At 42.0% G+C, this 19,920-nt stretch overlaps 1 protein-coding gene across 1 annotated transcript; it reads right to left on the reverse strand.

Moving 5' to 3' along the window:
- Positions 1-551: 551 nt before the first annotated feature.
- LOC148756816 (endogenous retrovirus group K member 10 Gag polyprotein-like) lies at positions 552-19,050 on the reverse strand (the record flags this gene model as incomplete). The annotated part of the gene is made up of 4 exons (XM_088801819.1): positions 552-629; positions 1,212-1,294; positions 6,242-6,249; positions 18,638-19,050. Coding segments are annotated over 4 exons (582 nt in total), but the record flags the coding sequence as incomplete, so codon positions are not given.
- Between the last annotated feature and the right edge of the window lie 870 nt (positions 19,051-19,920).

Raw genomic sequence — 19,920 nt, forward strand, 5'->3', positions numbered from 1 at the left:
CCCTTGCCTCTCTGCAGCCGCCCAGCCAGCCGAAGGTCCCCCTGGCCAGCGGCGGTTCAGTAGCCCGGCACTACAAGCTCGCAGCCCGGGCCGCACGCCAGGCCCGTCGGCCCCGGCTCCCCCCACACCCTCTTCTCAGTCCTCTTCGCTCCCGCAGGCCGACAGCCCGCAGGCCTTCTCCGAGACGCAGTCGCCGCCGCCGCCGCCGCCATTGCCGCGCTCCCTCCCGCTCCCGCACCAGCTGCCGTAGCCGCCAATGCTCATGACCATGGCTGCCTGTTGGCGCAGGCCTCCACCAGTCTTGCTCCATCTCAGGACGTGCAGGTCCTTTGCACCTCGACCCGAGCCCAGGGGACGACCATCCCTGTGCCTGCCCCTGGACCCCGAGACACAGGATCTGCGTGTCCTTGGGCAAACGGGACGCCCACCCGCCCCGCCCCACCGGAGGCCTCTGTCTCCGCTGGCAGGCACCTCGCCCCACACCCCCGCGTGCCCCTCCCGTATCCCACAAGAGCCAGTAGCCCCTCCGTTCCTGCCGGCCGCGGTGGCCCCTACACACAGGGGAAAAAGAGCCGGGACAAACAAGGGGACGGAGGGAAGAGCACCCCAATGCACTGCGTGCCCTCGGACTCCAGGAGAGACCACCACAAGGGGAAGAGCAGGCACGCAGGCACGCAACCCTCACAACCAGGGTGCCTGAGGGCTGCCACTCTCCTCCCGCGGGCAGGTTCCTGGGCGGGGCTCGGAGCCCACCGGCACTCCGGAGACCCTGGCTACCCGCCCCGGGGGCTTCAAGGGTGACTGCCAAAGCCCGGGCACTGCCTCCTTAGCTGAGCCCAGCCCCGGGCACGACCACACTTCGGTGGAGAAGCTGCCACCTCAAAACAGCCTCAGTGCGTCTGTCCCAGTCCGTGTCCCAGCCTGTGCGTCCCCCCCCCCCAACTCCCACCCCTTGTCTGTTTGGCTCTGTGACATGCCTGTTGGACTCTGGCTCTCGTTCAGGAGATCTCTCCCCGTGTGCCAGCCCCCTCTTTCTCTGTCTCTGTCCATGTCTCTCTGTATGTCTAGATATATACATGCACATATACGTGCATATTTCCACCTCGCTCCTCCTACTCCTCCTCCCGTTCTGTCTGTTGGTCCCTGTCCTGCGGGGACTCTAGTCCCTCTGCCCGCCCAAGAACGCAGGTAGGATCTCCAGCAGAATGCACCAGCCTTTCCGGCAGCCACCGTGCTCCTCCATTATCCTGTGAATAAACACAAACATGTCCTCGTCCCCATATGAGGTCTGGATCTGGCCCATGCCAGTTATTGTCAAGAGGGTCCCTGCACTATACATATGCGTAATCATGTTGAGTTGTGGGATGCCACAAGCGATCTGCGGCAGATCTGCCCCGTGCATCCAAATTTAAAAAATTTAAAATAAATAAAGTATGATTTAAGATTGTATGTGGAGAGACAGGGTAGGTCTCCCCCTTTTAAATTTTTTTTACTTGGGCTTTTAGCATTCTATGAGCACGTTCACCAATTCCTTGTCCTTGTGGATTATAAGGAATACCCGTTTTGTGTGTGTTGTTAAATTGAGAGCAGAAGTGTTGAAACCCTTTACTGGTATATCCAGTACCATTATCTGTTTAATTCTTTCTGGAAGGCCCATAGCAGAGAAGCAATGCAAGCAGTGATTAATAATATGTTTCGTGGCTTCCCCTGTCTGGGCCGTAGCCATGAGAAATCCAGAGAAAGTATCTATAGTGACATGTACATATTGTAATTTTCCAAAACTAGGGACGTGTGTAATGTCCATCTGCCATGATTGATTAGGCGTGATACCCCGAGGGTTAACCCCTAAATGTGGCACAGAGTGATGTACAGGACAGATAGGTCATTGTTTTACAATTTGTCTGGCTGTTTCTTTTGTAAGCTGGAATTGTCTTTGTAGACTCCCACTGTTTTGGTGGTGTAACTTGTGTGATTGTTCAGCCAATTCAATGTTAGTTAGGGCCACCAATTTTGTGAGCTGATCTGCTGTGGTATTGCCTTCAGTGAGGGGGCCAGGTAGCCTGGTATGGGCCCGAATGTGTCGACAAAGCAAGGATTTGTACGTTGTCTGATAAGAGTTTGGATTTGAATGAACAGCCCCTGAATTTCATTATTTTGAGTTTTAATGGATGCTATAGTTTCAAGTTTATCTACGGATTGAGCTCCATAGTAGCTATCAGTATACAAGTTAAAAGGAACTGAGTGTAAGGTTTGAAATACAGCACTGACAGCCTGTAATTCAACTACTTGAGCTGATGCTGGAGGTGATGAAATTACATGTGGTTGATCACCAATAACATAGGTAGCACTTCCATTAGAGGAGCCATCAGTAAAAACAAGAACAGCATTATTTTTAATTTTTTTTATTTTATTAAATTTATTGGGGTGACAATTGTTAGTAAAATTACATAGATTTCAGGTGTACAATTCTGTATTACATCATGTATAAATCCCATTGTGTGTTCATCACCCAGAGTCAGTTCTCCTTCCATCACCATATATTCGATCCCCCTTACCCTCATCTCCCACCCCCCACACCCCACACCCCTTACCCTCTGGCAAGCACCAAATCATTGTCTGTGTCTATGAGTTTCTGTTTCTCATTTGTTTGTCTTGTTCTTTTGTTGCTTTTGGTTTATATACCACATATCAGTGAAATCACATGGTTCTCTGCTTTTTCTGTCTGACTTATTTTGCTCAGCATTACACTCTCAAGATCCATCCATGTTGTCACAAATGTTCCTATATCATCTTTTCTTACTGCCGAATAGTATTCCATTGTGTATATATACCACAAATTCTTTATCCATTCATCTATCGAAGGACATTTTGGTTGTTTCCATGTCTTGGCCACCATAAACAAAGCTGCAATGAACATTGGAGCACACGTGTCTTTATCTCTAAATGTTTTCAGATTTTTTGGGTAGATACCCAGGAGAGGGATTGCTGGGTCATATGGCAATTCTATTCGTAATTTTTGGAGGAACCTCCACACTGCCTTCCATAATGGCTGCACCAGTCTGCATTCCCACCAACAGTGTATGAGGGTTCCTTTTTCTCCACAGCCTCTCCAACATTTGTTACTATTTGTCTTGTTGATGGTAGCCATTCTGACTGGGGTGAGGTGATATCTCATTGTGGTTTTGATTTGCATTTCTCTGATGATTAGTGATGCTGAACATTTTTTCATATGTCTATTTGCTATTTGTATGTCCTCTTTGGAGAAATGTCTCTTCAAGTCCTCTGCCCATTTTTCAATTGGGTTGTTTGTTTTTTTGTTGTTGAGTTGCATGAGTTCCTTGTATATTCTGGATACTAGCCCCTTATCAGAGGCACTGTTTGCAAAAATCTTCTCCCATTCAGTTGGTGGCCTCTTTATTTTGTCAATGCTTTCTTTTGCTGTGCAGAAGCTTTTAAGTTTCATACAGTCCCATTCGTTTATTTTAGCTTTAACTTCCATTGCCTTTGGAGTCAAATTCATAAAATGCTCTTTGAACCCAAGGTCCATAAGTTTAGTACCTATGTTTTCTTCTATGCAGTTTATTGTGTCAGGTCTTATGCTTAAGTCTTTGATCCATTTTGAATTAATTTTGGTACATGGTGAAAGATAGCAGTCCAGTTTCATTCTTTTGCACGTGGCTATCCAATTCTCCCAGCACCATTTATTGAAGAGGCTGTCTTTGCTCCATTGTATGTTTTTAGCTTCTTTGTCAAAAATTATCTGTCCATATTTATGTGGTTTTATTTATGGGTTCTCAATTCTATTCCATTGTTCTATGTGTCTGTTTTTCTGCCAATACCATGCTATTTTGATTATAGTAGCCCTGTAGTACAAGCTAAAGTCAGGGAGTGTGATACCTCCATCATTGTTCTTTTTTCTTAAGATTGCTTTGGTTATTCGGGGTCTTTTGTGGTTCCAAACAAATCTGATGATTTTTTGTTCTATTTCTTTAAAATATGCCTTTGGAATTTTGATGGGGATTGCATTGAATCTGTATATTGCTTTGGGTAATATGGCCATTTTAACTATGTTGATTCTTCCAATCCATGAGCACCGAATGTCTTTCCATTTCTTTGTGTCTTCTTCAATTTCTTTCAAAAAAGTCTTATAGTTTTCAGCATATAGATCTTTCACATCCTTGGTTAAGTTTATTCCTAGGTATTTTATTCTTTTTGTTGCAATTGCAAAATGAATTGTTTTTTGTATTTCTTTTTCTGAGATTTCATTGTTAGTATATAGGAAGGCAATGGACTTTTGTGCGTTGATTTTGTAGCCAGCAACTTTACTGTATTCGTTGATTGTTTCTAATAGCTTTTTGGTGGAGTCTTTAGGGTTTTCTATATATAGCATCATGCCATCTGCAAAGAGTGATAATTTAACTTCTTCATTCCCAATTTGGATGCTTTTTATTTCTTTCTCTTGCCTGATTGCTCTGGCAAGGACTTCCAACACGATGTTGAAAAGCAGAGGTGACAGGGGACATCCCTGTCGTGTTCCTGAACGTAGAGCAAAGGGCTTCAGTTTTTCTCCATTAATTATGAGATTAGCAGAGGGCTTGTCATTTATGGCCTTTATTATGTTAAGGTATTTTCCTTCTATACCTATTTTATTAAGTGTTTTAATCATAAATGGATGTTGTATCTTGTCAAATGCTTTTTCTGCATCAATTGATGTAATCATATGATTTTTGTCCTTTATTTTGTTTATACGATGTATCACATTGATGGATTTGCGTATGTTGAACCATCCTTGTGTCCCGGGGATGAACCCCACTTGGTCGTGATGAATAATCTTTTTAATGCATTGTTGTATTCGATTTGCTAGAATTTTATTTAGGATTTTTGCATCGGTATTCATCAGAGATATTGGTCTGTAGTTCTCTTTTTTTGTGCTGTCCTTACCAGGTTTTGGTATCAGGGTAATGTTGGCCTCATAAAATGTGTTAGGGAATACTGTCTCTTCTTCAATTTTTTGGAAGAGTGTGTGCAGGATTGGTATTAGATCCTCTTTGAAGGTTTGGTAGAATTCACTAGTGAAGCCATCTGGTCCCGGACTTTTGCTTTTGGGAAGGTTTTGGATGACTGATTCAATTTCGTTCCTGGTGATCGGTCTGTTTAGATTTTCCAGTTCTTCATGGTTCAGCCTTGGAAGGCTATATGTTTCTAAGAACTTATCCATTTCTTCTAGGTTTTTGAATTTGGTGGCATATAGTCCTTCATAGTATTCTTGGATGATCCTTTGTATTTCTGTGGTGTCCATGATAACGTCCCCTTTTACGTTTCTGATTTTGTTAATCAGTGTCTTCTCTCTTTTTATCTTAGTAAGTCTAGCCAAGGGTTTGTCAATTTTGTTAATCTTTTCAAAGAACCAGCTCTTTGTCACATTAATTTTTTCTATTGTCTGTTCTCTATTTCATTTAGTTCTGCTCTAATTTTTGGTATTTCCTTTCTTCTGCTGACCTTGGGTTTTACTTGTTCTTCTTTTTCTAGTTCTTTAAGGTGTAACATGAGGTTATTTATTTGGGAGTTTTCTTGTTTCTTGAGATAGGCCTGTAGTGAGATAAATTTCCCTCTTAAAACTGCTTTCGCTGCATCCCAAAAATTTTGGTAGGATGTATTTTCATTGTCATTTGTTTCTATGTATCTTTTCATCTCTCCTCTAATTTCTTCTTGACCCAGTCCTTCTTTAAAAGTATGTTGTTTAGTCTCCATGTATTTGTGTTTTTTCCCACTTTCTTTTTACAGTTGATATCCAATTTCAAAGCCTTGTGATCAGAGAATATGCATGGTATGATTTCAATCTTCTTAAATTTGTTGAGACTGATTTTATGTCCCAATATATGGTCTATCCTTGAGAATGTTCCGTGTACACTAGAAAAGAATGTATAGTCTGATGTCTTTGGATGAAGTGCTCTATATATGTCAATTATGTCCATTTCATCTAATGTGTCATTTAGGACTACTATTTCGTTATATATTTTCTGTTTGGATGATCTATCCATAGCTGTCAATGATGTATTAAATCCCCTAGTATAATTGTGTTTTGGTCCATTTCTCCCTTTAGTTCTGTTAGTAGTTGCTTGGTGTATTTCGGTGTTCCCTGATTGGGGGCATAAATATTGATGACTGCTATGTCTTCTTGTTTTACAGTCCCCTTCACCATTATGAAATGTCCATCTTTGTCCCTTGTTATCTTTTTCACCTTGAAGTCTGTTTCATCTGATATCATTATGGCTACACCTGATTTTCTCTGGGTACCATTTGCTTGGAGTGTCAATTTCCACCCTTTCACTTTGAGTCTATGCTTGTCCTTGTAGCTGAGATGTGTCTCTTGGAGACAGCATATGGTTAGGTTTAGTTTTTTTTATCCAATCTGCTACTCTGTGCCTTTTTATTGGTGAGTTCAGTCCATTTACATTTAGGGTGATTATTGATATGTGAGGATTTCCTGTCATTCTATCTTTAGTTTTCTGGTAAGGCTGTGTCTCCATTGTTTCTTTGACTTTTTGTTGTTGTCTATTATTTCTGTGTGGTGGTATTCTATGATGTTTCCCTCTGTTTCTTCTTTTATTTCAGTTCTGGATTTTTTTTGAGTGGTTACCCTTAAGTTTATGTAAAAGAAAGTTTGACATTTAGAGTATTCCATTTTCTTCAGCACGCTTACTTTCTCCATTCCCATATTCCGGTTCAGGCCTTTACTCTCCCCCTTTTTGAGTTGGTTGCCACAAATTGTCCCTGTTGATGGTGGTCGAATAGCCTCCTTTAGTATTTCTTGTAGTGCAGGTCGTGTATTAGAAAATCCCCTCAGGTTCTGTATGTCTGGAAAGGTCTTTATTCCTCCTTCATATCTAAAGGATATCTTTGCTGGATATATTATTCTTGGCTCATGATTTCTCTCTTTCAATAGTTTGAATATTTGGTTCCACTCCCTCCTGGCTTGTAGAGTTTCTGCTGAAAAATCTGATGATAATCTAATGGGCTTTCCTTTGTAAGTTACCGTCTTCTTTTCCCTGGCTGCCTTGAGGATTCTTTCTTTGTCGTTGATTTTAGACAGCTTCAATACAATGTGCCTTGGAGAAGGCCTGTTGGGATTGAGGTAACTAGGTGTTCTATTTGCTTCTTGGATTTGAGGGTCCAGTTCTGTCCACAAGTTTGGGAAGTTCTTATCAACAATTTGTTTGAATATATTCTCTGTTCCCTTCTCTCTTTTTCTCCTTCTGGTATGCCCATTATTCTTATACTGTTCTTTCTGATGGAGTCAGAAAGTTCTTGTAGAGTTCTTTCATTTCTTTTAAGTCTCAAGTCTCTTTCTTCTTCTATCTGTGTCATTTCCAAGTTTCTATCTTCGATGTCACCGATTCTTTCCTCCATCTGGTCAACTCTACTACCTAAGCTGGTTATTTCATTCTTAATTTCTTCTATTGAGTTCTTAATCTCCAGAAATTCTATTTGGTTCTTTTTTAAAATTTCAATCTCTTTCGTAAAATGCTCATGCTGTTCTTTGATTGTGTTTCTGAGTTCATTTAACTGCCTGTCTGTGTTTTCTTGTATCTCGTTGAGTTTTTTCAGAACTGCAATCTTGAATTCTCTGTCATTTAAGTCACATATTTCTGTATCTTTAAGTTCCTTCTCTGGAGATTTTTCACTTTCTTTCTGAGCTATCTTGTTGCCTTGGTTATTCCTGGTGATTACTGGTTTACTATTTCTCTTCCTAGACATCTACAGGAGTGACTTCTGCAACAAGTTGCTAGGAAGAGGTCTTTCTTTTGTTTTCCAGTACTTGTTGGTAGAATGTTTTACTTTTTCTCTGACTGCAGGCTTTTTTTCCCCTCTCTCACAAGGTAGTGCTATGTTTTCTCTGCACTATTCCTGCTTCTCACACACTGGGGGGATTCCCTGGGAGACGGGCTTCTCCTCTGTTAATAGTTCATCCAGGTCACAGGGCGCAGTGTCCCGGTGGGTATGCGGAGAGCTTTTGATGTTCCAAAGCTCTTCCAGCTCCTGATTCAGAGCCCGTATGTTTCAGCAGTTCTGTTTACTCCTGCAGGGATCTGCCCAGATAGGTGGGGTCAGGGGCGGGGTGAGCTGTGAGAGGTGGCCCAGAGCAAAGGCGGCGATCACCACCACAGCCGGTCCTGCTTCCACAGCTCTCTCCCCTTTGCCGGAACTAGTTGGGCTGTGAATTTGTGTCTGTGGGCCACAGTTCTCAAATATAGCAAATTTTCTGTTGTTTTGATCTGACACTGCTACTGTTTCGCTTCTAGCACCGTGAGGTGGGGGCGGGGTGAGCTCTGGGAGGGGAGGGAGGGGGCAACTAGTCTCAGTGCCTAAGGCTCCGTTCTCTGCTCGGCAGTGCGGGCTTAAACCACCGTTTTCAGCCTTTTTTCCTGTCTTTTCTCCGAGGTCTCTGCCGTGAGCGTTGGGTTCAGCCGTGGTATATGCTGTCCCCTCAGCCCTGTGGAGCCCTGGTGGAGCCCTAGCAGTCCTATCTCCCACAGCTGCGGTAGTTCCGGGAAGCAGCGAGCTCGGCGCACTGAGCTGGGTCTGAGTCCTGCGCCCGCGCGGCTCCATCTCCACGAACTTCTCCATTTCCTCCTCCCCCCACTCGTGCAAATCTCCCACCTGTAGGTGATTTCAGTCAGTAGTGGGCCTCTTCGTCTTGCCTGTCTGCTGTGCAGGGAGTCCTTTGTGGAGTTTTTGTTGTTCGATTCTTTGTAAATTCCAGGGTAGCTTTACAGAGGCTCACCTCACACCGCCATTTTTCCGGAACCAACAGTACTCTCTTATAAGTTTGATTATTCTCTTATTTATTTTAAATTTTTTAAATTTGGATGCACGGGGCAGATCTGCCGCAGATCGCTTGTGGCATCCCACTACTCAACATGATTACGCATATGTAAAGTGGAGGGACCCTCTTGACAATAACTGGCATGGGCCAGATCCAGTCCTCATATGGGGATGAGGACATGTTTGTGTTTATTCACAGGATAATGGAGGAGCACAGTGGCTGCCGGAAAGGCTGGTGCGTTCTGCTGCAGATCCTACTCGGAGTCTTGACGGTCCTGACCTCAGCTGATGGAACCACGTATTGGGCTTACATCCCTGATCCCCCCCCTTGCATCCCACCATATGGGAAGGACCCCCAGACTGTAGATCCTTGTGAAAAAGAGAAGCGCACAAGCAGCAAAACTGCATTATGGAGAGACTGTTACATTGAACACTGGAGGTATCCCATCCCAAAGTTTAATAGATCCTTCATAGACTGGTCCGGAGGAAATGGGACACATCAAAACCCCGGACAATTGGGAATAGTTGCAGGCCTATGGTGGGCTGATTCCTATCCCCAACATCATATTTGGAAAATAGCCGGAGCATTAGATGCCATGGAATTGGCAGCTAAAACCCCCTCCAGTAAAGTTACTATTAGACAAGAAAATGTTACTGCCTGTGTCAGACCCCCACATGTACTTTTGATAGGCAATGTCACCATTCATGTTATAGATAATTCTCAGTTCAATGTTTCTTGTATAAACTGTAAACTTAATAGCTGTGTCACATGGCTCCCCCAAAAAACAGAGAGTCATGGTATTACATCAATCTTCCCTTGTGATGTTACCTGTTAACATGTCTGAAGAATGGCATTCTGACAAAGGATATCAAGTAATAGTAAAGTTAGAAGTGGCTCTTTCAAGACCAATTCGAGCCGCAGGGCTTATTATAGCTGGGATAACTGCTTTAATTGTGCTCATAGCCTCCTCTGTAACGGTGGCAGTTTCTCTATCCCAGACAGTTAAAACAGCTGCTCATGTAAACTCATTGTCTAAAAATGTATCCACTGCTTTAGGTACGCAAGAACTCATAGATCAAAAATTAAGCGCAAAAATCGATGCCTTATACAAGATGATATTTTGGATGGGTGAGGAGGTACAAGCCCTAAAAATTAAGACAAGTTTATCTTGTCATGCAGAGTACACTTGGATCTGTGTGACAGCAAAACAATATAATCAATCTGAGACACCTTGAGATAAGGTGAAAAAACACTTATTAGGCATCTGGCATCATGAAAATGTTACTCTTGACCTTATCCAATTTCATAAAGAGGTCTTGACACTGCAAGAGACCTCTCCTTTAAATACTGATATAGCTGAGACGCTCAACAACCTTGTCTCTAGCTTTCACAATGTATTTCCATCGTACTCTTCAATGCTTCAATTTATGGCACCCCTTGTAATTCCGCTTGTTGTGATCCTCCTGATACTATGTTTCCTCCCCTGCATCACAAAAGCTGTGATCGGGACAGTCACAGATATTTATGGAGAAATTCACAAAACAAGGCTCCACATGGCTAATAAACCAAAAGCCACTGCCCCTGTCTAACCCCAAAGGAGATCGGTAGCCAATGACGGGTAACCAGTAAGCGTTTTTACAACCTAAGACAGGAATCGATCGTTGTGATGATCGATATCCCATGTTGGGTAAGTAAAGGTGTCTGTACTGACTACCTAAGCCAGACACGATCTCAAAAAAATAAAAAAGGGGGATATGTAGGGAGCTGGAGCATTAAGGGTTAAGAAAATGTAACTTCAAGCAGAGGTTGGGAGGATCGCTGTGGGGAACTCTGATAAGCATAAAAAACAAACAGGGGACTGTTCCGGAAAAATGGCAGCATGAGGTGAGCCTCTGTAAAGCTCCCCTGGAATTTACAAAGAATCGAACAACAAAAACCCCACAAAGGACTCCCTGCACAGCAGACAGGCAAGACGAAAAGGCCCACTATCGACTGAAATCACCCACAGGTGGGAATTCGCGCAACAGGAGGGAGGAGGAAAGGGAGAAGTGTGCGGAGATGGAGCCGCGCGGGCGCAGGAACAGACCTAGCTCAGTGCTCCGAGCTCGCTGCTTCCCGAAACTACCGAAGCTGCCAGTGAGGGAAGAACTCGGACTGCTAGGGCTCCGCCTGGGCTCCACAGGGCTGAGGGGACAGCATATACCACAGCTGAACCCAACGCTCATGGCAGTGACCTCGGAGAAAAGACTGAGGGAAAAAGGCTGAAAGCGGTGGTTTAAGCCCTCACTGCGGAGCAGAGAACGGAGCCTTAGGCACTGACTAGCTGCCCCATCCCACCCCTCCCAGATCTCGCCCCGCACCCACCTGCCCTGTGCTAGAAGCGAAACAGTAGCAGTGTCAGATCAAAACAACAGAAAATTTGCTGTTTTGAGAACTGTGGAACTCAGAAACAAATTCACAGCCCAACTAGTTCCGGCAAAGGGGAGAGAGCTGTGGAAGCAGGACCGGCTGTGGTGGTGGTCGCCGACATTGCTCTGGGCCACCTCTCACAACTTACCCCACCCCTGACCCCACCTATCTCGACAGATCCCTGCAGGAGTAAACAGAACTGCTAAAACATACGGGCTCTGAATCAGGAGCTGGAAGAGCTTTGGAACATCAAAAGCTCTCCGCATACCCACCGGGACACTGCGCCCTGTGACCTAGACAAACTATTAACAGAGGAGAAGCCCGTCTCCCAGGGATTCCCCCCATTGTGTGAGAAGCAGGAATAGTGCAGAGAAAACAGCACTACCATGTGGGAGAAGAAAAATAAATTGCAGTTGGAGAAATAATAAAACATTCTACCAACAAGTACTGGAAAACAAAAGAAAGACCTCGTCCTATAAACCTGTTGCAAAAGTCACTCCTGTAGATGTCTAGGAAGAGAAATAGTAAACCAGTAATCACCAGGAATAACCAAGGCAACAAGATAGCTCAGAAAGAAAGTGAAAAATCTCCAGAGAAGGAATTTAAAGATACAGAAATATGTGACTTAAATGACAGAGAATTCAAGATTGCAGTTCTGAAAAAACTCAACGAGATACAAGAAAACACAGACAGGCAGTTAAATGAACTCAGAAACACAATCAAAGAACAGCATGAGCATTTTACGAAAGAGATTGAAATTTTAAAAAAGAACCAAATAGAATTTCTGGAGATTAAGAACTCAATAGAAGAAATTAAGAATGAAATAACCAGCTTAGGTAGTAGAGTTGACCAGATGGAGGAAAGAATCGGTGACATCGAAGATAGAAACTTGGAAATGACACAGATAGAAGAAGAAAGAGACTTGAGACTTAAAAGAAATGAAAGAACTCTACAAGAACTTTCTGACTCCATCAGAAAGAACAGTATAAGAATAATGGGCATACCAGAAGGAGAAAAAGAGAGAAGGGAACAGAGAATATATTCAAACAAATTGTCGATGAGAACTTCCCAAACTTGTGGACAGAACTGGACCCTCAAATCCAAGAAGCAAATAGAACACCTAGTTACCTCAATCCCAACAGGCCTTCTCCAAGGCACATTGTATTGAAGCTGTCTAAAATCAACGACAAAGAAAGAATCCTCAAGGCAGCCAGGGAAAAGAAGACGGTAACTTACAAAGGAAAGCCCATTAGATTATCATCAGATTTTTCAGCAGAAACTCTACAAGCCAGGAGGGAGTGGAACCAAATATTCAAACTATTGAAAGAGAGAAATCATGAGCCAAGAATAATATATCCAGCAAAGATATCCTTTAGATATGAAGGAGGAATAAAGACCTTTCCAGACATACAGAACCTGAGGGGATTTTCTAATACACGACCTGCACTACAAGAAATACTAAAGGAGGCTATTCGACCACCATCAACAGGGACAATTTGTGGCAACCAACTCAAAAAGGGGGAGAGTAAAGGCCTGAACCGGAATATGGGAATGGAGAAAGTAAGCGTGCTGAAGAAAATGGAATACTCTAAATGTCAAACTTTCTTTTACATAAACTTAAGGGTAACCACTCAAAAAAAATCCAGAACTGAAATAAAAGAAGAAACAGAGGGAAACATCATAGAATACCACCACACAGAAATAATAGACAACAACAAAAAGTCAAAGAAACAATGGAGACACAGCCTTACCAGAAAACTAAAGATAGAATGACAGGAAATCCTCACATATCAATAATCACCCTAAATGTAAATGGACTGAACTCACCAATAAAAAGGCACAGAGTAGCAGATTGGATAAAAAAAACTAAACCTAACCATATGCTGTCTCCAAGAGACACATCTCAGCTACAAGGACAAGCATAGACTCAAAGTGAAAGGGTGGAAATTGACACTCCAAGCAAATGGTACCCAGAGAAAATCAGGTGTAGCCATAATGATATCAGATGAAACAGACTTCAAGGTGAAAAAGATAACAAGGGACAAAGATGGACATTTCATAATGGTGAAGGGGACTGTACAACAAGAAGACATAACAGTCATCAATATTTATGCCCCCAATCAGGGAACACCGAAATACACCAAGCAACTACTAACAGAACTAAAGGGAGAAATGGACCAAAACACAATTATACTAGGGGACTTAAATACATCATTGACAGCTATGGATAGATCATCCAAACAGAAACTATATAACGAAATAGTAGTCCTAAATGACACATTAGATGAAATGGACATAATTGACATATATAGAGCACTTCATCCAAAGACATCAGACTATACATTCTTTTCTAGTGTACACGGAACATTCTCAAGGATAGACCATATATTGGGACATAAAATCAGTCTCAACAAATTTAAGAAGATTGAAATCATACCATGCATATTCTCTGATCACAAGGCTTTGAAATTGGATATCAACTGTAAAAAGAAAGCGGGAAAAAACACAAATACATGGAGACTAAACAACATACTTTTAAAGAAGGACTGGGTCAAGAAGAAATTAGAGGAGAGATGAAAAGATACATAGAAACAAATGACAATGAAAATACATCCTACCAAAATTTTTGGGATGCAGCGAAAGCAGTTTTAAGAGGGAAATTTATCTCATTACAGGCCTATCGCAAGATTTTCACTGGACTTGTGTCTAGGAGAGAGGAGAGAAAGAATAGGAGAGAAGGGATGGGGAAAGCAATCATGTTAAGTGAGCCAGGGAGAACGGTGTATTGGAGCATGTGAAGGGTACCTTTGCAATGGGACAAAACACAAGTGAGAGATGACAAAATAGGTTTGTGTGGAAATTCTGCAAAGGCCAGACCATGGGTGAGAAAATCTATCTCCCATCATAACTCCATGATAAACAGTTTTAACTTCTTTTTGCTAATGTAATGAATTATTAATAGAACATAACATGTTTAATGCCTGTTATATTCCAGGAACAATCCTTGAGATTTCACATGACATCTGATGTAATTATTATAAATAATTACGATTGAATGAGATGGCCCATATAAAGCATTCATCATAAAAGAATAGGTCCCCATTAAATGCTAGTAATGAAAAAAAAAAGAGAGTACTGTTAAAAACCAGAAAGGCAATTGATTAATTTATGATGTAAAATAGAAGTGTCAGTTTGACCAACTACTTGTTCACTATGCCAAGAATGATGTCTGGTATATAATAGACCTTCAATTAATATTTGCCTAATACTTGTTTTATTAACTAGCGCATTCTGTTCTTTTGGGAAAATCTATAGTGGAAAAAAAATTACTATTATCAGAAAGTTGCTTGGTGAGCACAGAGCCAGGTCAAGGAGTCAGTTAGACAATCTTAGTCATGACCATGGAGTCTGATATATCCACTTCTGCTTTAGGAATGAACTGCTCTTCAGATAATTTACTCCTCTGTTCATGGGTTAAGGCACTTCATGGACAGGCCTTGATGGTGCAGGCTTGTCACCTCTCTGGTCCTGCCTTTCTCTGCTTCCATTGCTAATCAGTTACCCTCTTCTATTTCACTCTCTTACTAACTTCCATAGGGCTACAGCTGAGTCTAGGAGCCATTTTGTTTAATTTATGTATGGTCAGTTTTGTTAGATGTAAACATAGAATGGTGGTTGTATATTTGTTAATGTCCTTGTCAATTAAAGATGCAAACTGAAGTATTTATGGGTGAAATAACATGATATCTGGATTTTGCTTAAAACACTCCAAAAAAAATCGGGGGGCAGGAAAAGAATAGATGAAATAACGTTGGCAAAGTGTTGATATTTATTGAAGCTAGCTGCTTGGTACATAGGACATTTATTGTACTATTCTTCTTACTTTGTGTATATTAGAAAATTTTCATAATAAAAAGATAATAAATATAAAAAAATAAAAAAATAAAAATAAATAAAATAAATAAAGTATGATTTAAGATTGTATGTGGAGAGACAGGGTAGGTCTCCCCCTTTTTTATTTTTTCAGTTGGGCTTTTAGCATTCTATGAACACGTTCAACAATTCCTTGTCCTTGTGGATTATAAGGAATACCCGTTTTGTGTGTGATGTTAAATTGAGATGAGAGCAGAAGTGTTGAAACCCTTTACTGGTATATCCAGTACCATTATCTGTTATAATTATTTCTGAAAGGCCCATAGCAGAGAAGCAATGCAAGCAGTGATTAATAATATGTTTCGTGGCTTCTCCTGTCTGGGCCGTAGCCATGAGAAATCCAGCGAAGGTATCTATAGTTACATGTACATATTGTAATTTTCCAAAACTAGGGACGTGTGTAACGTCCATCTGCCATGATTGATTGGGCATGATACCCCGAGGGTTAACCCCTAAATGTGGCACAGAGTGATGTACAGGACAGATAGGGCATTGTTTTACAATTTGTCTGGCTGTTTCTTTTGTAAGCTAGAATTGTCTTTGTAGACTCCGACAGTTTTGGTGGTGTGACTTGTGTGATTGTTCAGCCAATTCAATGTTAGTTAGGGCCACCAATTTTGTGAGCTGATCTGCTGTGGTATTGCCTTCAGTGAGGGGGCCAGGTAGCCCAGAATGGGCCCGAATGTGTCCGACAAAGCGAGGATTTGTACGTTGTCTAATAAGAGTTTGGATTTGAATGAACAGCCCCTGAATTTCATTATTTTGAGTTTTAATGGATGCTATAGTTTCAAGTTTATCTACAGATTGAGCTCCATAGTAGCTATCAGTATACAAATTAAAAGGAACTGAGTGTAAGGCTTGAAATACAGCACTGACAGCCCGTAATTCAACTACTTGAGCTGATGCTGGAGGTGATGAAATTGTGGTTGATCACCAATAACATAGGTAGCACTTCCATTAGAGGAGCCATCAGTAAAAACAATAAGAGCATTTTTAATGGGTTGTTGCTGAACAATCTTAGGAAAGATAAAGGCATGTGTCATAGCAAAATGCAGTAATTTGTTGTTTGGGTAATGTATACCAATTTTTCCTGAAAAATTAGCAAGTGCAATGCCCCAAGTGTTAGAATGTTGAAACAGCCAGTCTATTTGCTGCACAGTAAAGGGAACTGTAATGGTTTGTGGCTCTCTTCCAAAATATTTAATTGATTCTCCCCGACATAGCTGAATTAACAGCGCTTCAGCTTCGTGATACAGATTTAACACTTTCACGGGAGAAACAGGGAGATGGACACATCTTAGGGGTCCTTTTTGCCAAATAACTGCTGTTGGGGTGAGGTTTGTGGGTAAAATGTATGCCTCCCAGGGTTGGGTATAATCTACATATAATATTTGTTGTTCATTTATGGCGGTTTCTACTTTATCTAAAGCCTTTAATCCCTCTTTAGTCATCTCGCGGGGAGAAGTAGGATCGGCTTCCCCTCGTAATATATTAAACAAAGGTTGCAAATCTCCGGTTGTCAACCACAACTGAGGTCTAATCCAATTAATGTCTCCCAGTAGCTTTTGAAAATCATTTAATGTTTTTATACAATCTCACCGGATTTGTATTTTTTGAGGCACAATGGCCTGAGGCATTAATATCCCAGATAAGAGTAAGGAGACACTTGCTGAATTTTTTCTGGGGCTATAACCAGCCCATAATTGAGGAGTTTTTTCTGTAAATGAGCAAAAGCAGTAAGCAATCTTGGTTCACATGAGTGGGCAAGGAGTATGTCATCCATGTAGTGGATGATGTAAATATCTGGAAATGCCCTTTGGGTAGGTTCTATTGCAGCTGATACAAATTTTTGACATAATGTAGGGCTATTAGCCATTCCCTGAGGTAGCACTAGCCAATGATATCTCTTAAAATGTTCTTGTAAATTAACAGAAGGAACATTGAATGCAAATCTAGGGCAATCATTAGGATTTAAAGGTATGGTATAAAAACAATCTTTTAAATCCAAAACAATTTTATATGTGTTTTTTGGTATGGCTGCAGGGCAGGGTAAGCCTGGCTGTAAATCTCCCATTAATGCCATGGTTTCATTGATTTTTCGTAAATCCTGTAACAATCTCCACTGACCAGATTTTTTCTTAATAACAAATATGGGAGAATTCCAGGGAGAATTAGAGGGAACAATGTGTCCTTTTTCAAGTTGCTCCTGTACTAGCAGTGTGGCAGCTTGAATCTTTTCTGCTGATAGGGGCCACTGATCTACCCATACTGGGGCATCACTTTTCCAAGTGATGGTGTCAGTATAGGGTACAGGATGCTCAGAGACCCCAGCTAAAAATATCCTAGTCCTGATCTAAGGGGTAAAGGAGATGGGACAATAGGTGACCTTCTTCCTTGAATGTTTGTTCTCAGTCCATTTTCAGGGAGGAAGCCTTGGTCAGACATCATATTAGTGACCTGTTGATTGGGACTATACAAATACACTCCCATCTTACTCATGATGTCTCTCCCCCATAAATTAACAGGTAATCCTGCTACAATATATGGTTGAAAAGTCCCTCGATGTCCCTCCTGATCTTTCCAATTTAAATTATCACTACTTTGTTCTGGTGATTGTGACATTCCTATTCCTTGTAATTGAGTTATGGTTTGATGTTTTGGTCAATGTGCCAGCCATTGTTGAGCAGTTATAACAGATACATCAGTTCCCGTATCTAAAAGTCCTATAAAGGAACGGCCATTAACAGTGCGAGTCATTTCTGGTCTTTGATGATTCATTGCTTGAACCCAATAAGCATCTGATGAGCCGAAACCATGTTCTCCCCTAGGTTCATTTTGTTTAACCTGACCTATTTTGATATATGGAATTAATAACAATTGGGCTATTCTCTGTCCTTTTTCTATAACAGCAACACCCCCAGGTGAATGAGTCAAAACCTTAATTTCTCCAGTATAGTCCATGTCTATAATGCCTGGGGCTATCATAATCCACTTTATTGTTGTACTGCTTCTCCCAAAAACCAACCCCATCGTTTGAGGTGGTAGAGCCCAAAAACCCCTGTGGGGATAGCTTGCACACCCATTTCAGGCGTTAGTTTTGTGTAGGCGGCGCTACTGAGGTCCAATCCTGCACTGCCTGGGGTGGCTCTGAAGAGCTCTTGAACGGATTTTGTTGTTGTTGGGGAACAAACTGCTGGAGCGCCCCATAACATTGTTACAGGGCCTGGGGCTGGCCCCTCTTCCCGTTTCCCGGAACGAGAGGATTACCAGAAGCATCTCTTTTGGATTTACATTCATTGGCCCAGTGGTTTCCCCTCTTACATTTTGGGCACAGACCGGGTTGTTTTGGGTTTTTTGTTTGTGGTTGGTCTGACCTATCAGGGCCATTTTTTGCCATGTCCAGATCGCCCACACCTGAAACAACTTTCAGATCCTTTTTGTCTTTTTTGTTGCTGTTGGTGTTGTAACATTTCTTTTACTGTCTTTCCTTGTAAGGCTGCGGCCATAGCTAATCCCTGGGTATAAGACGGACCAATATCCGAGCATAAATGAACATAGTCAGATAAACCTCCCTTATTTCTGTACGGGTGGATAGCAGCCTGGCATGCTGAATTTGCATTTTCAAAAGCCAACTGTTTTACTGAGAGTAATCCTGCATCGGAATCTCCTAATATCCTACCAGCTGCCTGTAACAGTCGAGAAAGGAAATCTTGAAATGGCTCATCAGGGCCCTGTACTATTTTAGTAAATTCTTCAGCCCTTTTTCCCGGCATGGGGATTTTTCTCCATGCTTTTTGTGCTGCAGCATTAGTCTGAGCATAGGCAGCAGGGTTAAAATTTAATTGAGTTTGAAGGTCACGGTACTGCCCTTCCCCGGCAACATTTCAAAAGTGATGGGAATGCCTTGCTGATGATTGAGATCAGCGGTATTTTGGCAAAAGACTGCGAAATCAGAATTCCATAATAGGTACTCTCCTCCTGACAGACAGGCTCTAGCAAGCTGCTTCCAATCATTGGGCGGCAAAGCATCCGTTGCTAAGGATTCAAGCAATGCCTGAGTGAATGGAGCATTAGGTCCGTACTGCGCACAAGCAGTTTTTAACTCCTTCAAGCTTTTAAAGGCAAAAGGCACATGAACCCGCACTGGGTTTCCTTGGGCATCTTGTTGTTCTATCACGGGACAAGTCAGACCATATTCTGTAACATCTTCCCCTGCTCTATTGGCTGTTTGTACATTTTGCAGGGGGGACTTTTGATCTATTACATCCGGTATCTGTCTGACTGTCACAGGGGCTACAACAGGGGCCTCAGGCTGTGGATCCAGCCCTGCAATCACACTTGGAGGAGAGCTTAATTGTAATCTAGGCTTTCATTCTGATTGGGCTTCCAATAAAGGTCCAGTCTGTCGAGCCTGAACTAATTGCATTTGAACAGAGAGGGAAGTGAGTGCAGCTTGTAATCTTTGCACTTCTGCTTCCAAGGGGGATCCAGTTTGGGTTGGTCATTTTCAGAGTATCTGATTCTCTCGTGTCTAGGATCGATCATATCCTTAACTAAATTCCATAAGGAAAAAGTGTCTACTGGTACCTTAGAGGGTCCATGAGCATCATAATATCCCTGTAAATGCTCTCTCACTTTTTCCCAAGTTTCTAAGTTTAAAGTCCCTTCTTCGGGGAACCAGGGATATATTTGTTCTACAAATTCTAAGAATCGCAGCAACTGAGCTTCACTGGTTTTAACTCCTCTAGCTT

This window comes from Rhinolophus sinicus, chromosome 11 (genome assembly GCF_057876585.1).
Source record: "Rhinolophus sinicus isolate RSI-liver-muscle chromosome 11, RSI-T2T, whole genome shotgun sequence".
Lineage (NCBI taxonomy): Eukaryota > Metazoa > Chordata > Mammalia > Chiroptera > Rhinolophidae > Rhinolophus > Rhinolophus sinicus.